This window comes from Xyrauchen texanus, chromosome 3, assembly GCF_025860055.1.
Source record: "Xyrauchen texanus isolate HMW12.3.18 chromosome 3, RBS_HiC_50CHRs, whole genome shotgun sequence".
Classification (NCBI taxonomy): Eukaryota; Metazoa; Chordata; class Actinopteri; order Cypriniformes; family Catostomidae; genus Xyrauchen; species Xyrauchen texanus.
The window spans coordinates 37,381,257-37,399,000 of NC_068278.1; the positions used below are offsets into that span (position 1 = coordinate 37,381,257).

General features: G+C 39.7%; 1 protein-coding gene across 2 annotated transcripts in view; it reads left to right on the forward strand.

Annotated features, from left to right (window-relative positions):
• Window positions 1-17,744, forward strand: part of LOC127632465 (coronin-1C-A-like) — a 44,545-nt gene that overhangs the window by 3,221 nt on the left and 23,580 nt on the right. The window contains exons 1-2 of one of the 2 annotated variants that reach the window (XM_052111054.1): window positions 1,766-2,074; window positions 7,180-7,379. In XM_052111054.1, coding sequence (XP_051967014.1) covers window positions 7,182-7,379 — 198 coding nt within the window. In that variant the 5' untranslated portion in view covers window positions 1,766-2,074; window positions 7,180-7,181. Of the gene's footprint in view, window positions 1-1,765; window positions 2,075-7,179; window positions 7,380-17,744 lie in introns of those variants that run through there. The other variant, XM_052111046.1, reaches the window with a different exon arrangement.

Consider the following 17,744-nt stretch of genomic DNA (forward strand, 5'->3'; position numbering starts at 1 on the left):
AGATTCAAAGCCTCCAACCCAACAATTCATTTTTATTCTCTGTAGAAGACATTTTGGTATTATGCATGCCATAGTTCAAAATCTTGGTGTGTCTTAAAGAGGACACCATGTTTTCAAAAAATATTAATTGAATGGAAAGAGGAACATTTGGATATGTTTATAATCACAATTGATTTTGTTTTATTATTTTTTGTCAATAAACATCATAAGAAAAAACAGGGTACGATTTTCTTTTACAAGACATTGATTTCTTTGATTTCCTATGAAAGGCATATTGGGACTTAAAAGGATAGTTCACCCAAAAATGAAAATTCTCTCATCATTTACTCTCATGTCATCCTAGATGTGTATTACATTCTTTTTTTCTGCTGAACACAAACAAAGAATTTTGGAGGAATATCTCAGCTCTGTAGCTCAATGCAAGTGAATGGGTACCAACATTTTTAAGCCCAAAAAGCACATACATGCAGTATAAAAGTAATCCATATGACTCCAGTGGTTAAATCCATATCTTTAGAAACAGTCCTGTTTTACTATAAATTCTCCTCCCTGCTCATTAGGTAGCAATATGCATGAAGAATGGGAATCGCCAAAAACACAAGAAGAAGAATATGAAATAGAAAGTGGAGATTGATAGTAAAAAAGGATTTAAATATTGATCTGGTTCTTACGCACACCTATCATATTGATTCTGAAGACATGGATTTAACAACTAGTAGTACTGATTACTTGAATGTTGCCTTTTATGTGCTTTTGGAGCTTCAAAGTCATTGTGAGGACCAACAGAGATGAGAAATTCTTCTAAAAAATCTGTTGAAGAAGAAAGAAAGTCATACACATCTGGGATGGCATGAGGGTGATTTAATTTTTTGAGTGAACTATTCCTTTAATACATGTGCTCTCACCTGTTTCACCTGTTCGGGAGGCACTACAGGTGAATAGGGTAAAACAAACAAAAAAATAGCAATATTCGTGCGAAGTATGAGATGTGTCTATGAAATTTCTATGACATTTCTATGACGATGTGCTGACAAACACTCATCCTGATTGAATGCCTATTAAATGCATACACTTCTCAGACACTTCTCCAATTAACATATTAACATCACATATCATATTAACATCAGAATGCTTTTATAAATACAAGACATAAACATCTTTATGATGCAGACACTGCAGAGGTCCTGATGACCTCTACAGAGGACATCAAATAAAGTATGATATACATTTTTGAAAAAAAAATTTTTAATAAAACTATTACTGTCATATACGTTTCTTATATTAAAGTAACATTGTCTTACCTGATACGATTATTATATATCTTGAGTGTGGTGCCACCACAGTACTTTTAAGGGCTATATCTATATTTTTTCAAGATTTACGCATTTCAGTTTAATATCAAATCTACATCAAATTGAGTCCGTCCGGTACAATTTGTACCACTTTCTTTTCATTCACACACACACACACACACACACACACACATGTTGTGTTTCCATGTTTTATGGGGACTTTCCATAGACATAATGGTTTTTATACTGTACAAACTTTAGATTCTATCCCCTAAACCTAACCCTACCCCTAAACCTAACCCTCACAGAAAACTTTCTGCAGTTTTACATTTTCAAAAAACATAATTTAGTATGATTTATAAGCTGTTTTCCTCATGGGGACCGACAAAATGTCCCCACAAGGTCAAAAATTTCGGGTTTTACTATCCTTATGGGGACATTTGGTCCCCACAAAGTGATAAATACACGCTCACACACACACGCTCACACACACACACACACACACACACACACACACACACACACACACACACACACACACACACACACACACACACACACACACACACACACACACAGTGATGTCCATGTAGGAGGACATTAGGAGGAGGGGAGGGGGGAGAGAAGAGGAGAACAAGGGCGTTTTCTCCCGTTCATTCAAAATAAAGGAGAGGAGGGAAGCTATTGTGGCTAACCGCAATTGTCACCAGCACAACTAAATCTGTGGCTAAATAAATGAATGCTTTGAATTTAACGATTTGAGAGACGTAGTACTGATAAAGGTAAGATTTGTGCATTTGATTATATTGATGCATGGCATAGTGGTGCAATAGCCTATACTGGAATGCTAGCTCGGTTTTAGCCAGATTCACAGATTTAAAACACAAGCCCTGGAAACATCTAGTACCTAACCGAAAAATTGCGCTCATGAATGTGCATTTGGTTTTCCGATATGTGAGGCTACCGTATTTGCGTGGCATGCACAGATGTTAGACAAACAGAAATGATGAGGTATTCATTGAAATTTCACCGGTGCCGGGTAGATAGCACCATCTAAATCAAAGAAACACGTCGCATTTATTTCCTGTGAGTGAAAATAAAAACATGCTCAGCACAAAAGAAACCGAATCACTAAAACTATTTATAGGTTTATTTTTCCCTCAATTCGTTTTCATTAATTTGTTCAGCTAGCGGTTAGCTCATTTTCTCAAACCAGCGAAAGCATGTCATCTATCTATTATGTCATGTGTTTCATTTGCTGTCATTATTAGCGAATATCTTATCTTTCCCTTTGCTTGTTACCTTTCATGTGCTTTGTCTTTCTTTATATCAATTAATTTTGAAGACGAAATACAAATGTTTGTGTGTTTGCCGGGATGCTCATCATCATCACCAATAACGCATCTCGGCCATTAGAACGCAAACACACAGTCATAGATCAGGGCCCGTATTCATTAAAAATATTATGGCTAAAAGTAGCTCCTAATGCAGAAATTTAGGAGCAGCTCTTAAAAATTAAGAACGTGTCACTCCTAATTTTAGTACTCGTCAAATTTTCATCTAAGAGCAATACATACAACTTTTTAACGCTAAAAGTGGCTCCTAATCCCGTGACTCACAAACGGTCCGAAGCATGCTGTCGTCAATCCTCAATAAAAACAATATATTAGAAAATTATTATGACACTGACCGTTTAAAAAGTATTATGATAATATAACATTATAATGTTGACATTGACCTTTAAAAAGGTATCATCTGAATTGCCAGGGTGTTTTCATTATTGTAAACATTGCAGTTACCTCTACCACAAACTTTAGGTTACTCACGTCAGGGACATCACTAGAGATTCATGGATAGAGGGGGCTAAGCCTCTTTTAGGGGGGTCTGGGCATACTCCCCCAAAACATCTTTTCATCAAGTATTTTTAGAGTAACAATAGGTGTCAAATGTATTGAAATAAGGTTATTATTTTTAAGGAAATCAGAAGCGTGCACACCAAATTTACTTTGTGTTAATATGCAATTACAGATTAACAACACATGAATTACACTTATATAAAGCATTAAAGTATTACTAATATTTGTTTGTTATGTTTGCAACTTGATTTACACGATTACAAAACTTTCTGTGTGCATACAATTTATTTGTACGCTTGCAATTTGATTTACGCTTTCACAGATCTTACTCTACGCATGCAATTTTTACTTTCACGCTTGTAATTTAATTTAGGCTTTTACAAATCTTACTCTGTGCATGCAAATCATTTAGGCACTATTTTACCTTCATACTATACAGAAAATAAAGTTATAAAATAGTTATCAGGAGTGAGCTATTGATAAGTGTTACAAGACTGATTGTCATGAAATTACATGATGCTGCTGTAATCTAATGCAGTCTTGTAGAATTATTTAATGACAGCAACACAAAAGCTCTGCTCATTTTTAAACAACATTATTTAGTGGAAGGGGAGGACAATGAGCCTGTATGTTTTTTTTTGCACAACAGATGTTTTTTGTCTTAACTGCACTCGCAGAAGTATAACCAAGTGAAAAAATAAATTTATATGATACATTCGCTTAAACCAAGTCTAAATATCTTATATGTTGCTTCTCAATTAAATGTATCTTGTTTTAAGGATTTTCAGATATTTTTAAATGGAAAACAAGACAAAAACACTTAATAACAATAGGATTTTTGCAGTGAATTTCGTTACTGAATTAAACTTAATAAAAAATGTTTTAAAAATGTGTCATTTAGAAATATTTTTAAAAGATAATTTTGTCCTCTTTATTGTTAGTGAGCGTGTTTAATCCAACATTTTAAATCGGGACACAAGCAGAATAATCAGTTAAGAGCTAATGATTAATCTTTGCAATAATCGCTTAATAGTTGAATAATCGTGTTAATAATCGTTAGATTAATCGATTATCAAAATAATCATTAGTTGCAGCCCTAATGGAAAATATACATTTTAGACAAACATTCCTTTTGCAAATAGGTTAGAATAAAACAGAAGAACAAGGAGCCCTGAAACAGATGGCATGGCCCCCACAGTGCCCACCACTGAACTCCAGACTCAGTCAGTCTGGAATTACATGAATAGACAGAAGTAATTGAGACTGGGGCATATTAGCTTGGAACATCCTATCTGCCAAAACACAAGAAAAACAGTGTCCAGGTGTATGTAGGAGAATTGGTGCTATTTTTAATGCAAAGGTGGTCAAACCAAATATTAATTTAGAATTGTTTTATGTTTACTGGACTTTGCTTGACATTAACTGATCAAAGAAAATTATTTACTGCATTATTTGTGAAGAAATCCTTACTATGCAACATTTTTCACAAGTTCCTAAATCTTTGCTCAGTACTGTATAAGGAAAAATAGATTGTGTCGAAAACAAAATTCTAAAGAACACATTTCAACATTAGTGCAACCATTAGAACCTGAACATCTCCCAAAACCAAGCAAAAAGAAAAACGTGCACATTAACCCCACACACGACAGCGCCAACTGGCGTCTGTCCCTCCGAACTCAAATGGTCCATGTACGCCTATGAGATCCCCTGCGACAACTTTGCCATCGGATTACTCAAGTCTGATGTTTCTGTACAAACTTTCTGAGACAGAATTACATGCCAAAAGACAATCTATAAAATAAACTCCAGCCAATAGGTGGAATAAAACCAAAGAGCATGTAGATTCATCCAGAAACTATCCTGAAGGTGTATTACTCCACAAAACAAACGCCAGGCCCTTGGCGGTACAGCACAAAAAGTCACACAGATTGTTCAAACAGTCAAGCAATATTCAGTGAGTCAGTCCACATGGCTGCAACATGAGTGCAAACAAATTTCTTAATCACTCCAATGTCTTTGCAAGAAATATTCCACAAAACAAACTCCAGCCCAAAAGAGGAATAAGTACAAAGAGCATGTAGATTCATCCATAGAACTGTCCTGAAGGTGTGCCAATCCACAAAAGAAACTCCAGCCGCTAGATGGAACCAGCACAAAAAAGCGCTTAGTTTCCCCAAACAGTCAAGCAAATGTTCAGTGAGCCGGTCCACTCGGCTGCAACGTGAGTACCACAAAATGTCTTCATTGACTTTATGAAGGACATCATTTGCTGTGGGCATGTGAATGTTTTACGGCCATCCTTAGCATCTATTCTCAACTTGGCCGAGAATATCAGTACAAAAGCGACCCTCCGTTGATGTGAATGTTTCTTGCATTTCTTGAATCGATCACGTTTCTGTCTTGTCGATTTCGCAAAGTGTGGGAACAAGAAACTGCTGTGGTTCTTCCAAGAAATCCTTCCTTTACGCCTCGCATAACACTTCTTTATCTTTATCGGATGATCTCAGAAATTTGGCCATAATTGATTGGGACATGCCTCCCTCCGAGGATCGCCAAATGGGAACCCTGTAAGCTCTCTCGATTTCCAGCTTATGGCCTGTTATGTCGAGTAGATTCGGAAAGAGAAATACGACGATACGGACATCATTCCGCCAGCTATGGTTCTCCATGTCCTCAAACTTCTCCCAGAGATGCTACAAATCCACCTTGGTCGCTAGCGGATTAGCAAATAATTCCCTCTCCGATGACAACAGATAATCGTTCCGTTTCTCCACATCCCGCACTCTTGTAACCACACCATAAATTTAGCCTCCATGGCGGCGATCGATTGATGTATCACAGCAAGATCCTACAAGTCAGCAACGACCTTTGTCAGCATTGTCGACATAGAAATAGATGCCTCACATGTCTTCAGCTGACGGCTTCATTGAATTCTACCCGCTCAACACCAGTTTAATTTACAACAGTAAAGAGAAGACTCAGCGGTGCAGGCCTTATGGAAGAATTCCAAAGAAAAAGACACCTTTGAAACAGAAAAACAAAAAGAAAATGTTAGAATGGGCAAAGAAACACAAACATCGGACAACAGATAATTAGAGTGTTATAGATCTTAACCTCATTGAGCTTGTGTGGGATCAGCAAGAATGTAAGGTGCGTGAGAAGTGCCCGACAAGACAGCCACAACTATGGCAAGTAATACAGGAATTGTGGGGTGAAATGTCACCTGAGTATCTGGACAAACTGAGAGCTAGAATGCTAAGGATCTGCAAAGCTGCCATTGCTACACGTGGAGGATTTTTTGATGAGAACTCTTGAAGTAGTTTAAGAAAGGAGGAGATGTTCGTCATGCGGGGGGTTCGCCATCCTAAGGCAAAGGAGGGAGGAGTGTGACTAGTAGGAGGGCAGGGCCAGGCCATGAGTATGCACGGCTGGCCCCCAATCAGCCGAGGAGAGGATAAAGCCGAGCCAGATGTGGCAGTTCGAGAGAGAGAGAGAGAACCACACGCAGCGGCCATGTGTGTTTATGTTTGTGTCTTTTTAAGTATTCATTAAACATTATTTTGAATGTTCAGCCGGTTCCTGCCTCCTCCTTGCCATTTGTACTGTGTTACACACATGTATGTCTCTAAGATATCTGTTTTAGATCTTTCTCGAAGACATCACATTCTTATTAACATCTGCTAAACTTCTTAACAATATCAGATTTACAAACATTCTTAATCATAAACATCTCATAGACATCTTGGTGATCGACATCTGCAGAATGTCTTATTGACATCCAAGAGGAAACGTCTCTTTGTAAAGACACACATCACATAGACGTCTGGGTGATGTACATGTGCTATCAGGGTAAAATTGTGAGTTGACCCTCTAGGAATTCAAATGAACTTGTATTTTTGAGATTTCATCCTACATCCTACATCCTGCTTGATAAATAATGACAATAATTTTACCAGTTAAGGAAAGACAGTAAAACAGCGAAGAAAACATTTACTTTTATATATTATACCATATATTTTTACTCTTCTCAGAAATGATCAGACGAGTGGTACGGCAGAGTAAATTCCGTCATGTGTTTGGCCAGGCGGTGAAGAATGACCAATGCTATGATGACATCAGGGTTTCACGGGTTACCTGGGACAGTTCCTTTTGTGCAGTAAACCCCAAATTTGTTGCAATTATTGTGGAAGCTAGTGGCGGTGGAGCTTTTCTGGTTCTCCCTCTGCAAAAGGTAAGCAATAATTCCAGCAATTTACAGCAATAACATAATATTAGTTCATATTTGTTTTAAACAACATGCAAAAGTTAGTTTAGCATTAGTTCAGTATTAGAAGAGTACAGCATAGTTTGCTAGTTGCTTTTATTTCCTCCCTGGAGATTGTGTATCTGAATAAAATAGTCACTAGGTTCTAAAAAGTAAAATGCTTTTAAAAACGAAAGTGTTACCATGAATGACATCATACAAATATATATATATATATATATATATATATATATATATATATATATATATATATATATATATATATATATATATATATGTATATATATATATATATAACAGTTAGTTCCGATCCTCAAATCTGATTGGACGAGAGAAGTTCCATGAGCACTGATGGTCTGACACCATCAGCCCTCCGATGCTTCACTGTGTATGTATTACTCTGCTTGTGTTCATGCCGTTTTAAACTAAAGTGTAAGAGTAGTGCATATGTGTTAAGTGTTACTGTATAAGTGTTTCTTACATTGATTTTTTATTTATTGACATTACATATGTTAGCAAGCAGGTGGTGGCAAAAGATAATTTTTGTGTGTAATGTGAGCAGTTGGTGACGTGAAGTGAATCCGTCAGTCATTGTTTACATACAACAGCGCTCTATGATCACTCGTATTACTACTACATGACTACAGCTAGAAAACAGCTTTAAACTAACAACTTCAGCATTTCAGTCATCACAGCTGAGAGACACAACAGACTGATTAATTATACAACTCAAGGCGCTTATCTCTTACTGGAGTTTACACATTGGAGAAAATTTACTGTACAAAATGGCGGAGGACATTGCGGATTTTAGTGAAAGAATTGCGCACCGGCTACCATTAAATAGAGAGGAATACTTCTGCTTGGACGGCTATTTTTCCACTGAGAAAGCTGATCTTCAGAAAGATGACAGCATCTCTGCTTGGGTGTGGCAACAGGTGATCACACATTCTCCATGTGTGTCTCTCTCACTCTCACTCACTCACTTACTATTTCTGAAATTACATTTATATATATATATATATATATATATATATATATATATATATTATACATCTAATCCGGTCAAAAGTTTTGAAACACTTACTCATTCTTTATTATAATTTTATTTTATTTTTTCTTCACATTTTAGAATAATAGTAAAGTCATCAAAACTATGGAATAACATAAATGGAACTATGGGAATTATGTTGTGACTAAACAAAATCCAACATGAATCAAAACTGTTTTATATTTTTGTATCTTCAAAGTAGTCACCCTTTGCCTAGAATTTGCAGACATGTACTCTTGACATTTTCTCAACCAACTTCTCGAGGTATCACCCTGGGATGCTTTTTAAACAGTATTGAAGGAGTTCCCATCTATGTTGGGCACTTATTGGCTGCTTTTCTTTATTATTTGGTCATCAATTTCAAAAACGTATATTTTTATTACATTTTAGTTGTATAATTAAATTAATTAATATGGTGGCACAATTATATTTTTGTTTACAAAACTATTTCAAAACATTTAAGCATACACCTTCAGTTCAAAAGATTTTTAAGACCTACATTTCAGTCAAGTATTTCAAAAGTTTTGACCAGCAGTATGTATGTATATATATATATATATATATATATATATATATATATATATATATATATTTATACTGTTAGCCAGCTGGTGGTGGCAAAATATCATTTTTGTCTGTAATATGTACCAGTTAGGTGATGTGAAGTCAGCATCAATCAGTGTTTACATTCACCAGCACTACGTGATCGCTCGTATTACAACTACACTACTAAAGCTAGGAAATAGCTTTATACGGCTTTAAACGAACAACTTCAGTATTACGGTTCATCGCAGCTAAGAGACACAACTGATTAATTACACAAACTCAAGGCACTTACCTCTTACCGGACTTTCCACATTGGAGACGACACACTATTCAATATGGTGGAGGAGACTGCGGTTTCTATAGTGAATTACTCTTGCGCACTGGCTACTGTGAAATAGGGAGAAATACCCCTGTTTGGACGGCTATTTTTCCACAGAAAGCTGATCTTCAGAAAACTGACAGCATTTCTGCTTGGGAGTGAAAATAGGTGATAGCACATGCTCCATCTCTCTCTCTCTCACACATACACACACACATCCATCCATCCTTGTTTATCCTTGTGTACATGTGATTTTTTACATATTATATTTTCCTCAAAGTTCTACAAAATATACCCAATAATGACAACATGAAAGAAGTTTGTTTGAAATCTTTGCAAATTTATTAAAAATAAAAAACGAAAAAATTACATGTACATAAGTACTCGCAGCCTTTGCCAAGACACTCAAAATTGAGCTTAGGTGCATTCTGTTTCCACTGATCAGCCTTGAGATGTTTCTCCAACTTGATTGGAGTCCACCTGTGGTAAATTAATTTGATTGGACATGATTTGGAAAGGCACACACCTGTCTATATAAGGTCCCACAGTTAACAGTGCATGTCAGAGCACAAACCAAGCCATGAAGTCCATGGAATTGTCTGTAGACCTCCGAGACAGGATTGTATTGAGGCACAGATCTGGGGAAGTGTACAGAAAAATGTCTGCAGCATTGAAGGTCCCAATGAGCACAGTGGCCTTCATCTTCCATAAATGGAAAAAGTTTGGAACCATCAGGACTCTTCCTAGAGCTGGCCGCCCGGCCAAACTGAGCGATCGGGGGAGAAGGGCCTTAGTCAGGGAGGTGACCAAGAACCCGATGGTCACTCTGACAGAGCTCCAGCATCTCTCTGTGGAGAGAGGAGAACCTGCCAGAAGAACAACCATCTCTGCAGCACTCCACCAATCAGGCCTGTATGGTAGAGTGGTCAGACAGAAGCCACTCCTCACTAAAAGGCACATGACAGCCCACCTGGAGTTTGCCAAAAGGCACCTGAATGACTCTCAGACCATGAGAAACAAAATTCTCTGGTCTGATGAAACAAAGATTGAACTCTTTGGCCTGAATGGCAAGTGTCATGTCTGGAGGAAACCAGGCACCTCTCATCTCCTGACCAATAACATCCCTACAGTGAAGCATGGTGGTGGCAGCATCATGCTGTGGGGATGATTTCAGCAGCAGGAACTGGGAGACTAGTCAGGATCGAGGGAAAAATGAATGCAGCAATGTACAGAGACATCCTTGATGAAAACCTGCTCCAGAGCGCTCTGGACCTCAGACTGGGGCGAAGGTTCATCTTCCAATAGGACAATGACCATAAGCACACAGCCAAGATAACAAAGGAGTGGCTATGGGACAACTCTGTGAATGTCCTTGAGTGGCCCAGCCAGAGTCCAGACTTGAACCTGATTGAACATCTCTGGAGAGATCTGAAAATGGCTGTGCACCAACGCTTCCCATCCAACCGGATGGAGCTTGAGAGGTCCTGCAAAGAATAATGGGAGAAACCTCCCAAAAATAGGTGTGCCAAGTTTGTAGCATCATACTCAAAAAGACTTGAGGCTGTAATTGGTGCCAAAGCTGCTTCAAAAAGTATTGAGCAAAGGCTGTGAATACTAATGTACATGTGATTTTTTTACATATTTAATTTTTTATAAATTTGCAAAGATTTCAAACAAATTCCTTTCACATTGACATTATGGGGTATTGTTTGTAGAATTTTGAGGAAAATAATGAATTTAATCCATTTTGGAATAAGGCTGTAACATAACAAAATGTGGAAAAAGTGAAGTGCTGTGAATACATTCGGATGCACTGTATATATATATATATATATATATATATATATATATATATATCCATCCATCCATCTTCAACCGCTTATCCGAAGTCGGGTCGTGGGGCAGCTGCTCCAGCAGGGGGCCCCAAACTTCCCTATCCCGAGCCACATTAACCAACTCTGACTGGGGGACCCGAGGCGTTCCCAGGCCAGTGTGGAGATGTAATCTCTCCACCTAGTCCTGGGTCTTCCCGAGGCCTCCTCCCAGCTGGACGTGCCTGAAACACCTCCCTAGGGAGGCGGCCGGGGGGCATCCTTACCAGATGCCCAAACCACCTCAACTGACTCCTTTCAATGCAAAGGAGCAGCGGCTCTACTCCGAGCTCCTCACGGATGACTGAGCTCCTCACCCTATCTCTAATGCTACGTTCACACCGGACGCGAATAGCGCGTCAAATTCGCGCCTACCGCGTCTAGTTATACGCTTGACCACTTTGAATCCATTCGCGCGTCAAGAGCTGAAATTGACGCGTAAAAAACAAAAGTTTGAAGCGAAATTTACGCGTGGCGCCCGTCGGAGGCTGAAATCCGATGACGGCCATCTTTTTACAAGATGGCTGATGTTGATCGAGCATTACGTGGAGAGAGTCACCGCTCTTTATTTGCTCTGGAGAGCAGAACAGCGGCGTATGGGTCGTCGTCGCCGTACTTGGGTCCACCAGCGAGGGGCGGGACATGCTGGAGAGGAGCCACTGCCAGGTCTGGGTCGGGTTGCGGCCAACAACTCCTCCAGAGAGGCACTCGGGTGAGGGATGTCTTCATGGCACACTTCTCGGCGGAGGGAGCAGTACCATGGCAGCCAACAGAGTAGCGTTTGAAGTCCTCCTCATGACTTCCCCACAACGGCTCTTTTAAGAGCCACCCACAAACCTATAAAGAGCTAAACTATCTAAAAATAGTCCATTATTATTATATTTTGTATTTTTTTTTCCCAGGTTGTCAGCCCCAGTTCCAGGATGTCAGGTCCACAACATGCACATTTATTAAGTTGAGACTTTGTAAAAATGTCAGGTTTTCCATGGTAGTATATCAGGTTAAATTATTTATTTATTTTTGTTTTGATGATAAATGGAGCCAGCCTCCAAAAGTAATTAACCTGTCCTGTGTTTTTTCCTTATTCAACACTGTCCAGACACTAATGTTGGTTGTCTTTACATTACAATAATAATGAAAGTTTACGTCACTTTACCTCCTGAGTGACAGCAGGCAGCTAGGCTCCTGATTGGTTAACGCGGCGAATTGACGCCAAAGTTCAGATTTTTCAACTCGGGCGGCAGACGCGAATTCGCGTCAAACGCGTGAATGCACAAAATGCACCATTCACGCGTAGCGCGCCAGATGCTCAATTCAGCCATTCGCCGAACTTGACAGCCGAATGAGGCGTATTCGCGTCTACAGCGCCGCGCTCACGCCTCATTCGCGCCGCAGGAATTTTTACGCGCGTAACGCGTCTTTGCATTGACTTAACATTGAAATCACTCGCGCCTGACGCGCTATTCGCGTCCGGTGTGAACGCAGCATTTGGGAGAAGCCCGCCACCCTTCTGAGGAAGCCCATTTCGGCCGCTTGTACTCGCGACCTAGTTCTTTCGGTCATGACCCAACCTTCATGACCATAGGTGAGGGTAGGAACAAAAATTGACCGGTAGATCGAGAGCTTTGCCTTTCGGCTCAGCTCTCTTTCGTGATCAACGGTGCGATAGAGCTGAGTGCAATACCGCCCCGCTGCCCCGATTCTCCGGCCAACCTCCCGCTCCATTGTCCCCTCACTCGTGAACAAGACCCCCAGGTACTTCAACTCCTTCACTTGGGGCAAAACCTCATTCCCAAATCCTCATATATATAATTACACTGATTAGCCACAACATTAAAACCACTGACAGGTGAAGTGAATAACATTTATTATCTCATTACAATGGCACCTGTCAAGGAGTGGGATACATTAGGCAGCAAGTGAGCAGTCAGTTCTTGAATTTCATGTGTTGGAAGCAGGAAAAATGGTCAAGCGTAAGGATCTGATCGACTTTTACAAGGCCAAATTGTGATGACTAGATGACTGGGTCAAGGCATCTCCAAAACGGCAGGTCTTGTTGGGTGTTCCCGGTATGCAGTGGTTAGTACCACCCAAAAGTGGTCCAAGGAAGGACAACCGGTGAACCAGCGACAGGGATATGAACGCCCAAGGCTAATTGATGCATGTTTGAAGCAAAGGCTAGCCCGTCTGGTCTGATCACACAGAAGAGCTACTATAGCACAAATTGCCGATAAACTGAATGCTGGCCATGATAGAAAGGCGTCATGACACACAGTAAATCATAGCTTGCTGTGTATGGGGCTGCGTAACCACAGACCGGTCAGAGTGCCCATGCTGACCCCTGTCCACCACCGAAAGCACCTACAATGGGCACGTGAGCGTCAGAACTGGAACATGGAGCAATAAAAGATGGTGGCCTGGTGTGACGAATCATGTTTTCTTCTAGATCATGTGGATGGCCGGGTGCATGTGCGCCGTTTAACTGGGGTAGAGATGACAGCTGGATGAACCATTGGAAGAAAGCAGTCTGGCGGAGGCAGTGTGACGCTCTGGGCAATGTTCTTCTGGGAACCCTTGGGTCCTGGCATTCATGTGGATGTTACTTTGACACATTCCACCTACCTAAAGATTGATGCAGACCACGTTCAACTAGGGCTTATTGAAATGTGTTGGTGGTGTAGTGGTCTAAAGAACTAAACTGTTAAGCAGAAGGTTGTCAGTTCGATCCCCACAGCCACCACCAATGTGTCCTTGAGCAAGGCACTTAACTCCAGGTTGCTCCGGGGGATTGTCCCTGTAATAAGAGCTCTGTAAGTTGCTTTGGATAAAAACGTCTGCCAAATGCATAAATGTAAATGTAAGAAAAAATAAATTCTAAACAGTCAAAATAGTCTCTACAAAACTGCACAGGGGGGCCAGAGACGGCCTAAGCAGTGGGGTCTGTGGGATATTTTACCAATTTTACCGTCTTTTACCGTTTATGAATTGAAAATGAATGTTAAAAGATCATCTGTTTGTTCTGAAGTGACATCAGTTCAGTATTTGTTGAAATATTTTTACATTGAAATGAAATATTTTTTCTATTGCTTTTAGATTCAGATACCCATGTGTGGGGCATAGAAGCCCTTGTGACTGTGGAATGATGCTGAATGTTCAGGGGTGTCCCGAGAGAAAATTTAGAAAACGTTTTTTTTTAAATGTTAAAAAACATTTGTATATTTTCATTAAAGTGTGAGACTAGGCTACCAACTAGTAATTTTAGTCTTTCCTTATTCGTTACAGACATCTAATTAATTTTCACAAAATTAGAAGAGAAATCGATTTGTTTATTCGATTTGTTTATTATTAAAGGCTTGTAACATGCTGATTAATAAAGATACATTTAGAAGGGAAAAACATTGGTCTAAAAGGTGCTTTGAAACCATGTTAACTCATGCGGTGCTTCATGTGTACACACATGCAGGGAACGCGTGCGGAGTGGGACAGGGCTGAAATGATGCATGTTTGGTGCCAGAGAACAATATTTAAGATTACAGTGCAGAAAGATCAGAGCTGTTGTCCACATCACTGTTGTTCTGTCACACTCTTCTCTAGAGACGATAAGAGGGCGCAACCGTTGTCATGAAGTCTAGTGGTGCGGATGGAATCAATCCGGTGTCCGACGTAACCTAATTGTTAGCAAGGCAGCTAGCATTAGCAAGTTCATCCAGTCTGACCATACGTTACCACTGGCGAGTTGTGAGTGAAGCTGAGAGCTTTTCAATGAATTCCTATGAAAGCCGACAGTAGGTAGAATCCCCGGATCGTAGGATTGGCAAGCTCTCTCCTAGCGCTTTTGAGCGGATTTCTGGAAACGCAGCCTGAGAAAGCCGAACTGCTTGTGTTTTAGCAACACGCAGTAAATATCGCTAATTCCTCAAAAGATTATCGTGGATTTTCTTTATCATGATATAATCGATATCGTTTTATCGGCCAGCCCCTACGTACAACCCTTCATGGTAACGGTATTCCCTGATGGCAGTGGCCTCTTTCAGCAGGGTAATGCACCCTGCCACACTGCAAGGAATTGACAAAGAGTTCAAGGTTTTGAATTGTCCTCCAAATTCCCCAGATCGCAATACGATTGAGCATCTACGGGATGTGCTGGACCAACAAGTGCGATCCATGGAGGCCCCACCTTGCAACTTACTGGACTTAAAGGATCTGCTGCTTACGTCTTGGTGCCAGATACCACAGGACACCTTCAGAGGTCTTGTGGAGTCCATGCCTCAACTGGTCAGAGCTGATTTGGCAGCACAAGGTGTAGTAAAACATAATATTAGGCAGGTGGTTTTAATGTTGTGACTGATCGGTGTGTGTGTATATATGTGTGAATATGTATATATATATATATATATATATATATATATATATATATATATATATATATACATATATACGATCAGTCACAACATTAAAAGACCTGCCTAATATTGTGTACTAGTGCCACCAAAACAGCACCAACCCACATCTCAGAATAGCATTCTGAGATGTTTTTCTTCTCACTACAATTGTACAGGTTGGCTATCTGAGTTACGTTTACGTTTAGAGCTTTATTACTCACTATGGGGCAATCCATTCAGACTGTACTGGTGCTTCACATATACAGACAACACAGAATACACGTACAAACAAAAAATCTAAATACATAAAATATATAAAGAAAAAATTATATTAATAATAAATAAATACAAATAAATAAATAATAAAATAGTCAATTATGTTTGTTACATAAACTAATTGCTTCAGGCACAAAAGTAAATTTGTAAAGGTTTGTGAAACACCTGATTGTCCTTAAACGGCGCCCAAGGGGCAACCACTCGAAGTAAAGGTTCAAAGGGTGTGTGCTATCTCCCATTATTTTATGTGCCATCCTCAACACTTGCTATTCATAATAAAATGTTAAACTACGTAAATAAACAACACCCATATTTTTTTACCGTAGACTTTGACCAGTTTGGCCATTCTCTTTTGACCTCTCTCATCAACAAGGCATTTCCATCTGCAGAACTGCTGCTCACCAGATGTTTTTTGTTTTTGGAACCATTCTGAGTAAATTGTAGAGACTGTTGTGTGTGAAAATGAGATCAAAGTGTATGTACACTTTTGACCCACTGGAATTGTGATATTTTATTATAGATTTAATATAAATCCCAGGAGATCAGCAGTTACAGAAATACTCAAACCAGCCCGTCTGGCACCAACAATCATCCGTGCGATTATCTAATCAGCCAATTGCGTGGCAGCATTGCAGTGCATACAATCATGAAGATACGGGTCATGAGCTTCAGGTAATGTTCACATCAACCATCAGAATGGGGGGGGGAATTATCTCAATGATTTGGATCGTGGCATGATTGTTGGTTCCAGATGGGCTGGTTTGAGTATTTCTGTAACTGCTGATCTTCTGGGATTTATATTAAATCTATAATAAAATATCACAATTCCAGTGGGTCAAAAGTGTACATGCACTAAGTTAACTGTGCCTTTAAGCAGCTTGGAAAACTCCAAAAAATTATGTCAAACCTTTAGACAATTAGCCAATCAGCTTCTGATTGGAGGTGTACTGAATTGGAGGTGTACCTGTGAATGTATTTTAAGGCCTACATTTAAACTCAGTGCCTCTTTGCTTGAAATCAGAAGAAATCAGCCAAGACCTCAGAAAAAGAATTGTGGACCTCCGTAAGTCTGGTTCATTCATGAGAACAATTTTCAAATGCCTGAAGGTACCACGTTCATCTGTACAAACAATAGTGCGCAAGTATATACACCATGGGACCACACAGCCATCATAGTGCTCAGAAAGGAGATGCATTCTGTCTCCTAGAGATGAACGTAATTTGGTGTGAAAAGTTCAAATCAATCCCAGAACAACAACAAAGGACCTTTTAAAGATGCTGGAGGAAACAGGTAGACAAGTATCTATATCCACAGTAAAAAGAGTCTGTGGCAGCGGGGGCGTGGTCAAGCGCCCGTCCGGGAGAGAAAAGCGGTAAGGGCGCTTGCACCTGAGCTAAATTATGTCTAACACCTGTCTCTAATTTCAGTGAGCATGGGGAGAGCGGCATAAAAATCAGCCAGAGGGCCTCCATAAAAAGGAGAGTGACATGAGAGTTACGAGGCGGTGTCATTAAGCTGGCTGTTGAAAGAGTGCTCCGTGCACGTTGTTTTGTTACTTGATCATTTTTGTTAATAATAAAGACCCTCACCTTTGAGCCACTGCGTCAAGTGTCATCCCTTGGAGGAGATCTTTACAGAGTCCTATATTAACATGACCTGAAATCCTGCTCAACAAGGAAGAAGCCACTGCTGACCCCAAGCGTACCTTCAGAGTTGTGGAAAAATGGCTTAAAGACAACAAATTCAAGATACCGGAGTGGTCTGGAGGAATGGGCCAAAATGCCAGCAAGCTTGTGGATGGCTACTAAAAACTTTTTGACCCAAGTACAAACAATTTAAAGGCAATGCTACCAAATACTAACAAAGTGTATGTAAACTTTTGACCCACT